The following is a 15082-nucleotide window of genomic DNA, read 5'->3' as shown; positions in this document are numbered from 1 at the left end:
ATGCAGTAATTAAATGGAATACATTTGTACAGTGCTATGTCACCAAACACATCTTGGCAATTTCTGCATGTTGTTCTTCTATCCTGTAAAAGTAATTTTACACAAGAGCATCCATTATAAAATGCATTTTGGATCGTATTTAGAAGTCTGCCTTTACTTCTTGCAAAAGAAGCAAGTGTGACATGAGAGAGAACTTTTTCACACAAGTGGTTCGGGCCTGGAATCCACTGCCTGGAAGTGTGGTGGAAGCAGGTTCAGTCGAGGCATTTAAGAGAACATTAGATAATTATTTGATTAGAAACAATGTGCAAGGGCATGGGGGAAAAGCCAGGGCAGTGGCACTAGGTCATAATGCTCATTTGGAGAGTCGGTGCAGACATGAGGAACCGAATGGTCTCTTTCTGTGCCATTAAGATTCTGTGATTCTCATATCAGATTGCTTGCTGTTTCCTGAAACCATGTTAGTGACATCTCTCCCTCTCATTCACACTTCCTTCTTCTGTTTCCTCCCCATTGTCTTTGTAAAATGTGTAGCGGCATTTGCAGCAAGTCTGTCAACATTAAATAACTATATTTGCACTTTGTCTTTGATTTATATTGTTAATTGCGAGTATTAAAATGTATATAGGATTCAAAAGTGCTTGAATCTTCACCTTTAGATGATCCAGCCATTCATCTTACGGCGATCAAAGAGGGACGTGGAGAAACAGCTGCCGAAGAAATATGAGCACATTCTGAAATGCTGCCTGTCAAAGAGGCAGAAAATCATGTACGAAGACGTCATGTTCCAATCTAGGTAAGTTGTATCTTTCATATGATGCTTACAATACGGTCTTGGCTCTGTGTTGCTTTAGAGTGTCTGAATCTGAGCTGGGTTGTAATGTTTTGCATGTTTCCTGCCTATCCTCCTTAATTTAGGACTCTTTAGGCCAGGGATTCCCTCCTGCTCCCCTCTCCAATTTCTGTCTGGCGATTGAGAGTTAAGTGAGGGTCTGATTACAGCTCATCCAACTGACCATTCTGGTGTGAGTTTAGGCACACTCTATCAATAGACTATTAAAACATGTCAGGCACTAGAGTCACAACTGACTCTCTTCTCAGCCTGTATACGACATGCTTCCCAGCAGGGGAAATTGGCTGGCAACCCTTTCTGGTGCCTCAACCTGGGATCACTTTGTGTGCGAACCCCTTGGTAAGCTTACTGAATCTTGAAGGGTACCATAGCCAGGACTTGATCCTGCCCTATCGTATGTTAACTTGGATAGACGGAGGTAACAATGCTGTCTGAGGAATCTATCCGCTTTTCTGTCTTGGGTTGCTAGTTTCTGGTTGTATGATGCTGATTTAAAATCTTCTCTAACCAACAGCACAATAGAAGCCCTGAGGTCTCGCCATTTTGTTAGTGTTCTTAACCTCCTGATGCAGTTAAGAAGGATATGCAATCATCCTAATCTGAAGTGCCCCAGGTCTGTCTGTTCAGCCTATGTGTTCAGAGCACTGCAGTACACAGTTGCTTCTATAGTGTTGAAAGTGCTTGAATATGACCCTTGGAAGGTAAGCGCTGGAAAATTATTTTGCTTTCATTTTTCCTTGGTTATCAGTAGCTGTCCCAAGATTAACTGTCTGCTTTTCTTTTTCTTCAGAATGTAGACTTGTCTGCCTTCAATCTGACTGGAATTGAAAATAAACTGTCTCGATACGAGACTCAGACGGTCATTCCCAAACGGAAAGTGACGAGGAAACTCATTGAGGAAATCTACTACTCGCCAGATCTCCCACCTAGGCCCAGACCAGTCAAAGTGAAAGTCAGCAAGTAGGTGGCTGCCTTCCATTTTTATATCTTGCCTTTATATCTAGAGGTCTTGCTTAAGCTGTACAAAGCCCTAGTTAGACCACACCAGGAATAATGTGCACATTATCCACTATTTTGTGGGAGGCGAAGGTTTTACTTTTTTGTTAAACCTGTGCCCTTAAGTCAAATAATTTAGTTACATATGCATCATTTATAATTAGTGCAATTATTCCCACTTAAACAGATAATTAGAGCCCAAGTCTTGGCCTCGCGAACTTACTGACAGAAAGCATGATCAGTGCTTTGGAATGGTAGGGTAGTAGAGCTAAAAGTCCTGTAATTTTCCAAGGAACATGATGGTAATGGCAGGATTGATGGACCAACTGACCGCCACCTCTATACAATCTTTTGATCTGAGCAGTTGACCTTTCTGAATCTCTTAAACTCAAAATAGAGTGTCAAAAATTTCACAGTGTGTCTGCCCTGTGACTTATATGTTAATTATGGCAAGTTATTTATACATTAATGTCACCACAGACACTATTTCTAAAAACACATTAGAAACAAAACTTGTGCAGAACTTAACTCCTTTGCCTCCGGTCAGTTTGCCATGTTTCTGTGTAGGAGGGATATATGTACTTGGTTTTTTTTTGGAGGAAATCCAGAATCCCTTTCTCTTGTCTTCATTGCGTTTGCCTCAGCAGCCTGAGGCTAAGAGGGCAGCGCAGCTGTTGACGAGCACAGGGACAGGAGTAGGCCATTCAGCCCCTTGAGCCTGTTGCACTACTTAGTTAGATCATGGCTGAATGGCCTACTTTATCTACCTGCCTTTGCTCCGTATCCCTTGGTACCATTACCAAAAGAAAAATCTATCAATTTTTGAAATTTTCAATTGGCCACCCCCAGGGCTCAACAACGTTTTGGGGAACTGAGTTCTAGATTTCCTATGCCATTGTGTGAAGAGTGTTTCATGAATGGCCTGGCTCGAATTTTAAGGTTATGCTCCCTTGCTCTGGACTACCCCCAGCAGAGGAAATAATTTCTCTCTACCCTATCAAAACCTTTAATCATCTTAAACACCTCAGGTCAACCCATAATCATCTATTCTCGAGAGAATACAAGCCTTTTATGTTCAAACCTGTCCTCATAATTTAGCACTTTTTTAGCCCCGGTACCATCTGGTGAATCTGCACCGCACTCCCTCTAAGACCAGCCTATCCCTCCTGAGATGTGTTGCCCAGAACTGAATTCAGTACTCCCAGATGCAACCTGACCGGAGGTCCTTGCAGCTGTAACATAACTTGCAGCCCTCTTGCGATGAAAGCCAACATCAGTTCGCCTTTTCATTATTTTTTTTGTTCCTATCCTCTGCCTGTTATTGAAAGGTGCTATTTTATTCACCGCAGCATCAACGCTGAAAGAAGGAGAATTTACATAGTGCCTTTCTGAGCTCAGGACATCCTATAACGCTTTACAGCCAATGACGTACTTTTTGACTTTTTGAAGTATAATGGAAAACGTGGCAGCCAAGTCCCACAAACAGCAATGAAATAATTACCAGTTCACCTTTTTAGTGCAGTTGATTGAGGGATAAATATTGGCCAAGGCGCTGGTGGAGAACTCCCCGGCTGTTCAAATAGTGCCGTGATAAAGGTGGACCACCACCTGTCAAGGACATTTAGGGACGGGCAACAAATTCTGGCTTTGCCAGCGACGCTCACATCCCATGAAAGAATATTTTTGACAAAATGTCCACCTGAGAGCACATTAACTGCTCATCAGAAAGCCAGCACCTTTGACAGCGCAGGACACCCTCAGTGCTGCACTGCGAGCGTCAGCCTAGATTGCGTACTGTAACCTCTGGAATGAGACCAAGAGACAACATGATCTCTTATGGTGCTATATGCTGATTCTTGCAATGTGCTGTCCTACTTTGCTTCCAACCAGAGTTAATACACTCAATTTCCAAAATAAGCATGATCCTAAATTTTTATGATTTGTGTTCTTCAAAAAAAATGTCAAGGTTGTTCCAGCCTGTGCAGTACGGACAAAAGCCAGATGACAGGACGGTTGTGGTCGTTGGCACTCAACCTCAGCGTACACCCAGCGCAACTTCAGCTGCAACCCATCAAGGGCAAGTGCGTGGCAAGTCTTCAGCTGTTGCAGTGCCCGCTTCTCAGGTTATGACTTCTGCCCAGGGTAAGTAACTACTTCTTCATTCCATTTAAATTGGGTAGTTTAGCCAGGTTTATAGGTCAGCAATGGAGTTTCATGACTAGCTACTGTTCCGTTGACAGTACAACAGCTTTCCTGCTAATTTGTACTTGAAATCTTGCACAGTAATTTTGACTAAAGATGAGAGAATACTGAGTTTTACCAGGTTGAAGGATACATTAGTCTTAAAGCACTTGGTCTGAAAATATTGATCAACAGATGTCAATCAGATTGTATATTAAACTATCAGTTGACACCCTTCTGCATGTAAGGACTGAACCAAATGTGTTTAATTTAAGGATGAGTTTTTAATGCTATGTTCTTCCCTGGTAAATCTGGTCTTCTCTGAAATCTGCTAGTGTTTTAGGGTGTTTATTACCCTGTAAAACCCTCACAATTGCAATGTAGCACATAGTGTCTAAGTTTTTAAATGTTAGACACCAAAAAAATTATTGGCTGTTTTGAATTTATAAAATAAAGTTCCTGTTGGGATTTTTTTCCACTGCTCTTTGTCCCTCTTTCTGAAAGTGGTGACTCTTAGTGACATACAGTTTCACAGACTCAGTCACGTTACTGAGTCAGTCAGTCTTGATGTGAAAGACCCGGCACTATTGCCAGGCTATTCAACTATGGGGCATACCGATCCTGTTGTCATCTAGTGACTGCATTCATTTTTGCTGGGGAGGTGGGGACGCAGTGGTAATGCCACTGGCCTAGTAATCCAGAGGCCCAGGCTAATGGCCTGGGGAACTGTAGCAGCTGATGGAATTTAAACTCCAGTAATAAATTTGCAATATAAAGCTCGTCTCAGTAATGGTGTTATGAAGCCATCATTGTAAAAAAAAAACCCGTCTGGTTCACTAATACCCTTTAGGGAAGGAAATCTGATGTCCTTACCTGATCTGGCCTACATGTGACCCCAGACTCTCAGCAATGTGGTTGATTCTTAGCCCTCTGAAATGGTCTAGCAAGCCTCTCAGTTCAGGGGCAGTCAGGAATGGGCAGCAAATGCTGGCCTTGCCAGTCATGCCCACATCCCATGAAAAGAATAAAGGAAAAGAAAATGTCTACATGGGTTTTTCTGATATCCTGCTTTAACTATGCTGGAAACAGCCAGCTAAGTTATTTCTCTGTAGTATCCACCAAAGTTAAGATTTTTAAATTCACCTTTGGGATGTGGGTGTTGCTGGCAAGAGTGGCATTTATTACCCTGAGAAGTTGGTCCCACGGGTGGGGACTGCAGTCACATGATTGCCACTTTAGTAAGGACGGCAGATTTCCTTCACTATAGAGCATTCATGAACGAGTTGGGTTTTGTGACAATCTTGACAACTTCATGGTCACTTCAAACTGAACTGAATTTCTGCAGCTGCCATGATGCAAATTGAACACTCATTCTCTGGATTATTAATTCAGTAACATATTAGTGGGGAGATGGTGGTGTAGTGGTAATGTCACTGGACTAGTAATCCAAAGGTCCTGGCTAATGCTCTGGGAACATGGATACGAATCCCACACTAGCAGCTGGTAGAATTTAAGTTTAGTTAATAAATCTGGAATTAAAAAGCTAGCCTCAGTAATAGTGACCATAAAACCATTGTCAATTGTTGTTAAACTCATCTGGTTCACTAATGCCCTTTAGAGAAGGAAATCTGCTGGCCTTATCTGGTCTGGCCTACATGTGACTCCAGACCCATAGCAATGTGGTTGACTCTTAAATGCCCTCTGAAATAGCGTAGCAAGCCAATCAGTTGTATCAAAACCATTACAAATTCTACAAAAAGGACATTGACATCACAGGAAACAAGAACAGCAAACTCGACCCTGCTAAATCCTCCTTACGAACATCTGGGCACTAGTGCTAAAATTGGGAGAACATCCTGACATAATCATACTCATGGAATCATACCTTACAATGTCCCAGATACCACAATCACCGTCCCATCAGAGATGGTGGCACAGTGGTATACAGTCGGGAGGGAGTTGCCCTGGAGTTATTAACATTGACTTTGGACCTGATGAAGTCTCATGGCATCAGGTCAAACATGGGCAAGGAAATCTCCTGCTGATTACCCCCCCCATCAGCTGATGAATCAATACTCCTCCATGTTGAACACCATTTGGAGGAAGGACTGAGGGTGGCATGGGCGCAGAGTGTACTCTGGGTAGGAGACTTCAATGTCCACCAACAAGAATGGCTTGGTAGCACCACTTCAGACTGAGCTGGCCGAGCCCTAAAGGGCATAGCTGCTAGACTGGGTCTGCGGCAGGTGGTGAGGGAACCAACAAGAGGGGAAAAACATACTTGACCTCATCCTCACCAACCTACTAGTCGCAGATGCATCTATCCATGACAGCATTGGTAGGATTTGACCACCGCACAGTTGTTGAAGTCCCGTCCTCACATTGGCGATATTCTCCATCGTGTTGTATGTCACCAGCAGTGTGCTAAATGGGATACGTATCGAACAGATCAAGCAACTCAAAACTGAGCATCCATTAGATGCTGCAGGCTGTCAGCAGCAGCAGAATTGCAATCTATAACCTCATGGCCTATCATATCTGCTATTCTATCCTTACCATCAAACAGGCGGATCAATCCTGGTTCCATGAAGAGTGCAGGAGGGCATGCCAGTAGCAGCACCTGGCATACCTAAAAATGAGGTGTCACCCTGGTGAAGTTACAACACAGGACTACTTGCGTGCCAAGCAGCATGCGGTAGAGAGAGCAGAATGATACCACAACCAATGGATCAGATCAAAGCTCTGCAGTCCTGCCACATCTAGTTGTGAATGGTGGTGGATAATTTAAAAACTAACTAGAGGAGGAGGCTTCACAAATATCCCTATCCTCAATGATGGGGAAGCCCAGCACATCAGTGCTGAAGAATTTGTAACAATCTGCAGCCAGAACTGCCAAGTGGATGATCCATCTCGGCCTCCTCCTGAGCCTCCCAGCATCACAGATGCCAGTCTTCAGCCAATTCGATTCACTCAATGTGATACAAGAAAAAGCTGAAGGCAATGGATACTGCAAAGGCTGTTGGCCCTGACAACAACATTCCAGCAATAGTACTGAAGGCTTGTGTTCCAGAACTAGTTGTGCCCTTGGCTAAGCTGTTCCAGTAGAGCTACAACTCTGGTATCCACCCGACAATGTGGAAAATTGCCCAGGTATGTCCTGCTCATGAAAAGCAGAACAAATCCAGCCTGGCCAATACCACCCGATCAGTCTACTCTCGATCATTGGTAAAGTGATGGAATAAGTCATCAACAGCGCTATCAAGTGGCACTAACTCAGCAATAACCTGCTCACGTAGGCACAGTTTGGGTTCTGCCAGGGTCACTCAGATCCTGACCTCATTACAGCCTCAGTCCAAACATGGACAAAAGAGCTGAACTCCAGAGATGAGATGAGGGTGGCTCCCCTGACATCAGGGCAGCACTTGACCAAGTGTGGCATCAAGGAGTCCTAGCAAAACTGGAGTCAGTGGGAATTAGGAAGAAAACTCTCTGCTGGTTGGTGTCATACCTAGCACAAAGGAAGATGGTTGTGATGAATGGAGGTCAATCATCTCTGTCCCACGACATCACTGCAGGAGTTCCTCAGGGTAGTATCCTGGGCTCTACCATCTTCAGCTGCTTCATCAATGACCTTCCTTCCATCATAAGGTCAGAAATGGGGATGTTCGCTGATGATTGCACAATGTTCAGCACCATTCACGACTTCTCAGATACTGAAGCAGCCCATGTCCAAATGCACCAAGACCTGGACAATATCCAGGCTTGGACTGACAAGTGACAAATAACATTCACACCACACGAGTGCCAGACAATGATCATCTTCAACAAGAGTATCCAACCAAATCCCCTTGTCATTACATGCCATTGCTGAATCTAATTACTAATGACCAGAAACTGAACTGGACCAGCCATATAAATACTGTGGCTACAAGAGCAGGTCAGAGACTGGAAATTCCGTAGAGAGTAACTGACCACCTGACTATCCAAAGCCTGCCTACTGCCTACAATGCTTCAATAATTCAATAATCTCCACTTGCCTGGATAAGTGCAGCTCCAACAACGCTCGAAGCTTGACAGCATCCAGGACAAAGCAGCCTGCTTGATCGGCACCCCATCCACTCTCTCCAGCACTGAAAGACAGTGGCAGCAGTGTGCATCATCTACAAGGTGCACTGCAGCAACCCACCAAGGCTGCTTTGACAAACCCAAACCCTTCCAAACCCAAGACTGCTACAAGGGCAGCAGCACATGGGAACACCACCACCACCAAGTTCCCCTCCAAGTCACTCACCATTCTGACTTGGAAATATATCGCCGTTCCTTCACTGTCACTGGGTCAAAATCCTGGAACTCCTTCCCTAACAGCACTGTGAGTGTACCTATACCACATGGACTGTGGATGTTCAAGAAGGCAGCTCACCACCACCTTCTCAAGGACAATCAGGGATGGGCAATAAAAATGCTGGCCTAACCAGCGACGCCCACTTGAAAGAATTGAAAAAAAAACCCAGTTGGGAAAGCCTGTGGAAATTCTATACCTGGGGTGGAATCTTATGGCTCCGTTGCGGCGAGGGCGGGGCTGGTTCTGCAGCAAGCCGTTCAAAACTTCATTGACCTCGGCAGAACCTGAAGGTCCGGATGTTGGGAGGGGCCGTAAAATTCTGCCCCGATCTCTGATAGGGATCAGCACCTTGCTGGCTATATTTTTCACCTTCCTCATTCAGTCTGGCAGAGCTGAGGTCACAACATTACCCCAGCTGAGATCCTTTAGCTCGGCACCAGAAATTGTTGGTGCACCAAGCTAAATGTCATGACAAGTTGCACAGCAAGAGGCTGATGGGCTCAACCAGTCTGTGTTGGTGTTTGTCCTCTGATTTTTTTTTTATTCATTCATGGGATATGGGCTTCGCTGGCTGGGCCAGCATTTATTGCCCATCCCTAATTCCCTTTGAGAAGGTGGTGGTGAGCTGCCTTCTTGAACTGTTGCAGCCCCTGTGGTGTAGGTACACCCACAGTGCTGTCAGGGAGGGAGTTCCAGAATTTTGACCCAGGGACAGTGAAGGAATGGCGATATATTTCCAAGCCAGGATGGTGAGAGACTTGGAAGGGAACTTCCAGGTGGTGGTGTTCCCATCTATCTGCTGCCCTTGTCCTTCTAGATTGTATTGGTCGTGGGTTTGGAAGGTGCTATTGAAGGAGCCTGGGTGAATTCCTGCAGTGCATCTTGTACATGGTACACACTGCTGCTCGTGTGCGTTGGTGATGGAGGGAGTGAATGTTTGTGGAAGTGGTGCCAATCAAGCGGACTGCTTTGTTCTGGACGGTGTTGAGCTTCTTGAGTGTTGTTAGAGCTGCACTCATCCAGGATGATTCTATCACACTCCTGGCTTGTGCCTTGTAGATGGTGGACAGGCTTTGGGGAGTCAGGAGGTGAGTTACTCATTGCAGAATTCCTATCCTCTGACCTGCTCTTGTAGCCACAGTATTTATATGGCTAGTCCAGTTCAGTTTCTGGTCATTGATAACCCCCAGGACGTTGATAATGGGGGATTCAGTGATGGTAATGCCATTGAACATCAAGGGGTGATGGTTGTATTCTCTCTTTTTGGAGATGGTCATTGCCTGACACTTGTTTGGCGCGTATGTTACTTGCCACTTGTCAGCCCAAGCCTAGATATTGTCCAGGTCTTGCTGCATTTGGACATGGACCACTCCAGTATCTGAGGAGTCGCGAATGGTGCTGAACATTGTGTAATTGTCAGCGAACATCAACACATCTGCCCTTATGATGGAAGGAAGGTCATTGATGAAGCAGCTGAAGATGCTTGGGCTGAGGACACTATCCTGAGGACTTCTGCAGTGATGCCCTGGAGCTGAGATGACTGACCTCCAACAACCACAACCATCTTCCTTTGTGCTTGGTATGACTCCAACTAGCGGGAAGTTTTCCCCCTGATTCCCATTGACTCCACTTTTGGTAGGGTTCCTTGTTGCCATACTCAGTCAAATGTGGCCTTGATGTCAAGGGCAGTCACTCTCACCTCATCTCAGGAGCTCAGCCCTTTTGCCCATGTTTGAGCCAAGGCTGTAATGAGGTCAGGAGCTGAGGAGCCCTGGCAGAACCCAAACTGAGCTTGAGCAAGCATGTTATTGCTAAGCAAGTGCCGCTTGATAGCACTGTTGATGACCCCTTCCATTACTTTACTGATGATGGAGAGTAGACTGATGGGGCGGTAATTGGCCAGGTTGGATTTGTCCTGCTTTTTGTGTACAGGACATACCTGGGCAATTTTCCACATAGCTGGGTAGATGTCAGTGTTGTAGCTGTACTGGAACAACTTGGCTAGGGAGCGTGGCAAGTTCTGGAGCATAAGTCTTCAGTACTATTGCTGGAATATTGTCAGGGCCCATAACCTTTGCAGTATCCAGTACCTTCAGCCGTTTCTTGATTTCACGTGGAGTGAATCGAATTGGCTGAAGACTGGCATCTGTTATACTGGGGACCTCCAGAGGAGACGGAGATGGATTATCCACTCGGCACTTCTGGCTAAAGACTGTAACAAATGCTTTAGCCTTATCGTTTGCACTGATGTGCTGGGCTCCTCCATCATTGAGGATGGCGATATTTGTGGAGCCTCCTCCTCCAGTGAGTTGTTTAATTATTCACCACCATTCACAACTGGATGTGGCAGGACTGCAGAGCTTTGATCTGATCTGTTGGTTGTGGAATCGCTTAGTTCTGTCTGTCACTTGCTGCTTATGCTGTTTGGCATGCAAGTAGTCCTGTGTTATAGGTTCACCAGGTTGACACCTCATTTTTAGGTACGCCTGGTGCTGCTCCTGGCATGCCCTCCTGCACTCTTCATTGAACCAGTGTTGATCCCCTGGCTTGATGGTTATGATAGAGTGGGGGATATGCCGGGCCATGAGGTTGCAGATTGTGTTCGAGTACAATTCTGCTGCTGCTGATGGCCCACAGCGTCTCATGGATGCCCAGTCTTGAGTTGCTAGATCTGTTCGAAATCTATCCCATTTAGCACGGTAGTAGTGCCATACAACATGATGGAGGGTATCCCAATGTGAAGGCGGGACTTCGTCTGCACAATGACTGTATCAGTAGGAGTGACCACCGCACAGTCATAGACAGATAGACCTGCAGCAGGCAGGTTGGTGAGGATGAGGTCGTGTGTTTTTCCCTCTTGTTGGTTCCCTCACTACCTGCCGCAGACCCAGGCTAGCAGCCAAGCCATTTAGGACTCAGCTTGGCATTTAAGAGTCAACCACATTGCTGTTGGTCTGGAGTCACATGTAGGCCAGCTTGGTCAATAGTGCTGCTACCAAGCCACTCTCAGTGATGGACATTGAAGCCCCCTGCCCAGACTACATTCCCTGCCCTTGCCACCCTGAGTGCTTCCTCCAAGTGGTGTTAAACATGGAGGAGTACTGATTCATCAGCTGAGGGAGGGCGGCACATGGTAATCAGCAGGAGGTTTCTTTGCTCATGACTGACCTGATGCCATGAGACTTCATGGAGTCCGGAGTCGATGTTGAGGACTTCCAGAGCAACTCCCTCCCAACTGTACGCCACTGTGCTGCCACCTCTGCTAGGTCTGTCCTGCCTGTGATGGTGATTGTGGTGTCTGGGATATCATCTGTAAGATATGATTCCGTCAGGTTGTTGCTTGACTAGTCTGCGAGACAGCTCTCCCAATTTTGGTACTAGCTCCCAGATGTTAGTAAGGAGGACTTTGCAGGGTCGACAGGGCTGAGATTGCCATTGTCATTTCCGGCGCCTGGGTCGATGCCGGGTGGTCCAGCCGACTTCATTCCTTTTTCATGACTTTGTAGTGGTTTGTTACAACTGAGTGGCCTGCTAGGCCATTTCAGAGGGCATTTAAGAGTCAACCACATTGCTGTTGGTCTGGAGTCACATGTAGGCCAGACCAGGTAAGGGTGACAGATTTCCTTCCCTAAAGATCATTAGTGAACCAGATGGGATTTTTGAATAATCAACAATGGCCTCATGGTCATCATTCGACTTTTAATTCCAGATTTTTGTTGAATTCAAATTCCACCATCTGGTGGGATTCCCCAGAGCATTACCCTGGGTCTCTGGATTACTAGTTCACTGACAGTATTCTTAATCCCTCATGCCCAATCTGTTCCCCTATCCCTTTACCTCCTTTTCATCTGTCCTCTGCCCCTTTGCAGCATAAACTTTGTTGGTTTGTTGTGCAATGGGGGAAACTGTGCTCCACAAGTGGAACATTTTGGATGTAAAGGAGCCCTTTTGACTGTCAAATGAAGCTGGAACAACTAGCAAGTCATGAAATGCTGAATGTTGTTTTTAAATTGAAGGGGTCGCTCTCAACTGGTGATTAAACATGTGGTTAAGAGTTTATCAGCTGTAGTAGTGGAAACTTTGTATGTATAATGTAAATACTGCATAATGCTATCCATATTATTAACAGCATGGTTTTTGGCTTAAGCAGAGCTTGAACACTAACCTAGAAATCCTTTCACGCAAATGTTTACTTTTGTTTCCTCAGATATTGGTAACTTATTAAGTTTACAGGTGTGGTTCTTAACATGTTAAAAATAACTTTAAACCACCAATATTTACATTTTAGCAAGGGCAGAGTAAGTATTTGTCTTGGCACAATTTGCAAAGAGGTTTTTAAATTTTCTTGTGAGAGTACGGGGTGAGCTTGAGGTGCTGATTTTCAGATTGCACGCTTGCTAATCTGATGGTAACCGCAATGGTCACTGCATATTCCTGAACATAGGAGCAGGAGCCTGCCATTTAGTCCCTCAAGCCTATTCGGCCACCATATAATGAGATCATCGCTGACCTGCAAACCAACATCATATACCTGCTTTTGACCCATATCTCTTATTACCTTGGTAAACAAAAATCTGATCGGTCTCGGTTTTAAAATTAATTATTGATCTAACACCAGTTGTTGTTTGTGGAAGAGAGTTCCAAACTCCTACCACCTTTTGCATGAAAACCTGAAGGGTCTGGCTTTTTTTTTTCAGACTATCTCCCTCCCCACCCCCTAGTTTCAGACTCCTCAACTAGTGGATATAGCTTGTTACAATCTATCCTACCTGTTCCTCTTAATATTTTGAAAATCTATATCAAATTACTTCTTAACCTCTGAAATGCAAGAAAGGCACCCCTAGTTTTTGTAGTTTCTGGTTTGCTTATTAAAGGTCATTGATTTAGCAGATCCTGCAGACTTTGGCGATGCTGCCATCTTGAGTACCTTGAGAAAATGTTCATTCGTTCAGTCATTCATTGGTAGTTTGCCCAAAGGCAGATCCTTGGCTTATTGTCTGCTGATGCTTTATCCTGAGAACCGTACTCATGACATTATTTTTGTCGGTGGTGGGTTGCCATTGCCTTCCACTCTCTGGGACAGGATGAAGAGGCAGGTCCCAAGTCTACCTCAGCTGGAATGGCAATCAGACCAGCGCAATTGGCGTTATTCTGAAGAGCTAACCAGCCCCACACAAGAAATATCATAGGGGCATTAAAAAAATGTGTATTTTGTTTTTATTTTCTTTTGAACACTTTTTAAAAAAATTTATTAGTGTAAAAGAACAATGGGTTATGGTGGCGGGGAAAGGGCTGTTTAACTGAAATCTGCAGGATTACTTCTGTCCAGAGTTGTTAAGCCCTAGGCTGTAGTAACACAACCATTTCACTACTTGTGCAAGAGTGGATCCTGAATGCTTTGGCTGTTGAGCCTGTTTAGTCACGTTACCTCCCATGTTTGGGCTACCATTGAGTGCAGCTTGCAGGCACCAGCTTTGCCTCTGGATTGTACTGCATTATGTTTGTTCTAGAAGGATTATGACCTAGAGCAGGAACTTCGAGGTACTAGGAACATAATTTTAGAAATAGGAGCCAGAGAAGACCATTTGGCCCTTCCATTCTGCTCTACCATTCAGTCAGGTTATGGTTGATTTTCTGTCTTGACTCCACTTGCCCACACTTAACCCCATATCCTTGATTCCCTTGGTATCCGAAAATCTGTCGACCTCTGTCTTGAATAAACTCTGAGTATCCACAGTTTTCTGGCATAGAGTTCCAAAGATTCTCAATCCTCTGGTGAAGAGATTTCTCCTCATCTTAGCCCTAAATGGCTGACCCCTTTATCCTAAGACTGATCCATAAGGCTGTTGGGAAACACATCAATACATTGCACAAGCTGATTATTATGTGGTTAAGACATGAGACATTTTGCTTTTCCTTGTTTGGTCAGGGGAAATATTTGAGATGTGCTAATCTATTACCAGTCCACAGAGCATTAAAACCTACGAAAGTGACAGAAGTGTTCACAGTCACTGTAATGCTGGCTGTATTTAAGACACTTCCAAGGCTTTCTGAAACTATTTGCTTTCATTTGTGGTTTTGGCTGTTGGCCAAAATGATCTAATGTATTGTTAAGAAAGAAAGACTTGCACTTGTAAAATAACCCCTGCACATCAACTGAAGTTTTTTTTTGAAGTTCAGTCACTGTTGTAATATAGGAAAATGCAGCAGCCAATTTGAGAAAAGCAAGTTCCCACAAACAGCGTAAAATATAAATGACCAAGCCATCAGTTTTTGGTGTTAGCTGAGGGGTAGCTAATGGCTGGGACACCGGGGAGAGGTCTCTTGCTGTCCTTCGACAGAGTAACATGGGGATCTTTTACATCTACCGGAGAGGGCAGACTCTGCCTCAGTCAACCTGTCACCTGAAAGGTGGCACTTCTGAGAGTGTAGCACTCCCTCAGCACTTCAGTGCGTGTGTCAGTCTGGATGATGTGCTCAAGTCCCTGGGATGGCACTTGTACCCACAACCTTCTGACTCAGGCAAGAGAGCTCTCTTTAGCCAGAGCTGAAACAAAACGCTACTTATCGTGGAGTATACAATTTTTTTAAAATATATCGATGAGAAACCGAGGGCTTAGAGTTGTGCATATTGAAGAAGTAGTTAATTTCAGTAACCAGGTGAGTATATCTTCAATTTTAATCAGTCATCCTAAGATTTTTTTTTTGGA

General features: G+C 44.8%; 1 protein-coding gene across 12 annotated transcripts in view; it reads left to right on the top strand.

The window, feature by feature from the left end:
- The window catches only part of ep400 (E1A binding protein p400), a 142890-nt gene that overhangs the window by 56386 nt on the left and 71422 nt on the right, over positions 1 to 15082 (top strand). For all 12 annotated transcript variants that reach the window (XM_078554545.1, XM_078554541.1, XM_078554542.1 and 9 more), the window contains 4 exons: positions 660 to 796; positions 1368 to 1554; positions 1644 to 1813; positions 3816 to 3991. In XM_078554545.1, coding sequence (XP_078410671.1) covers positions 660 to 796; positions 1368 to 1554; positions 1644 to 1813; positions 3816 to 3991 — 670 coding nt within the window. The remainder of the gene's footprint in view (positions 1 to 659; positions 797 to 1367; positions 1555 to 1643; positions 1814 to 3815; positions 3992 to 15082) is intronic.

This window comes from Cetorhinus maximus, chromosome 12 (genome assembly GCF_964194155.1).
Source record: "Cetorhinus maximus chromosome 12, sCetMax3.hap1.1, whole genome shotgun sequence".
Classification (NCBI taxonomy): Eukaryota; Metazoa; Chordata; class Chondrichthyes; order Lamniformes; family Cetorhinidae; genus Cetorhinus; species Cetorhinus maximus.
Note: the sequence above shows the minus strand (reverse complement) of the source record. Positions and strands in the feature narration are given on the sequence as shown.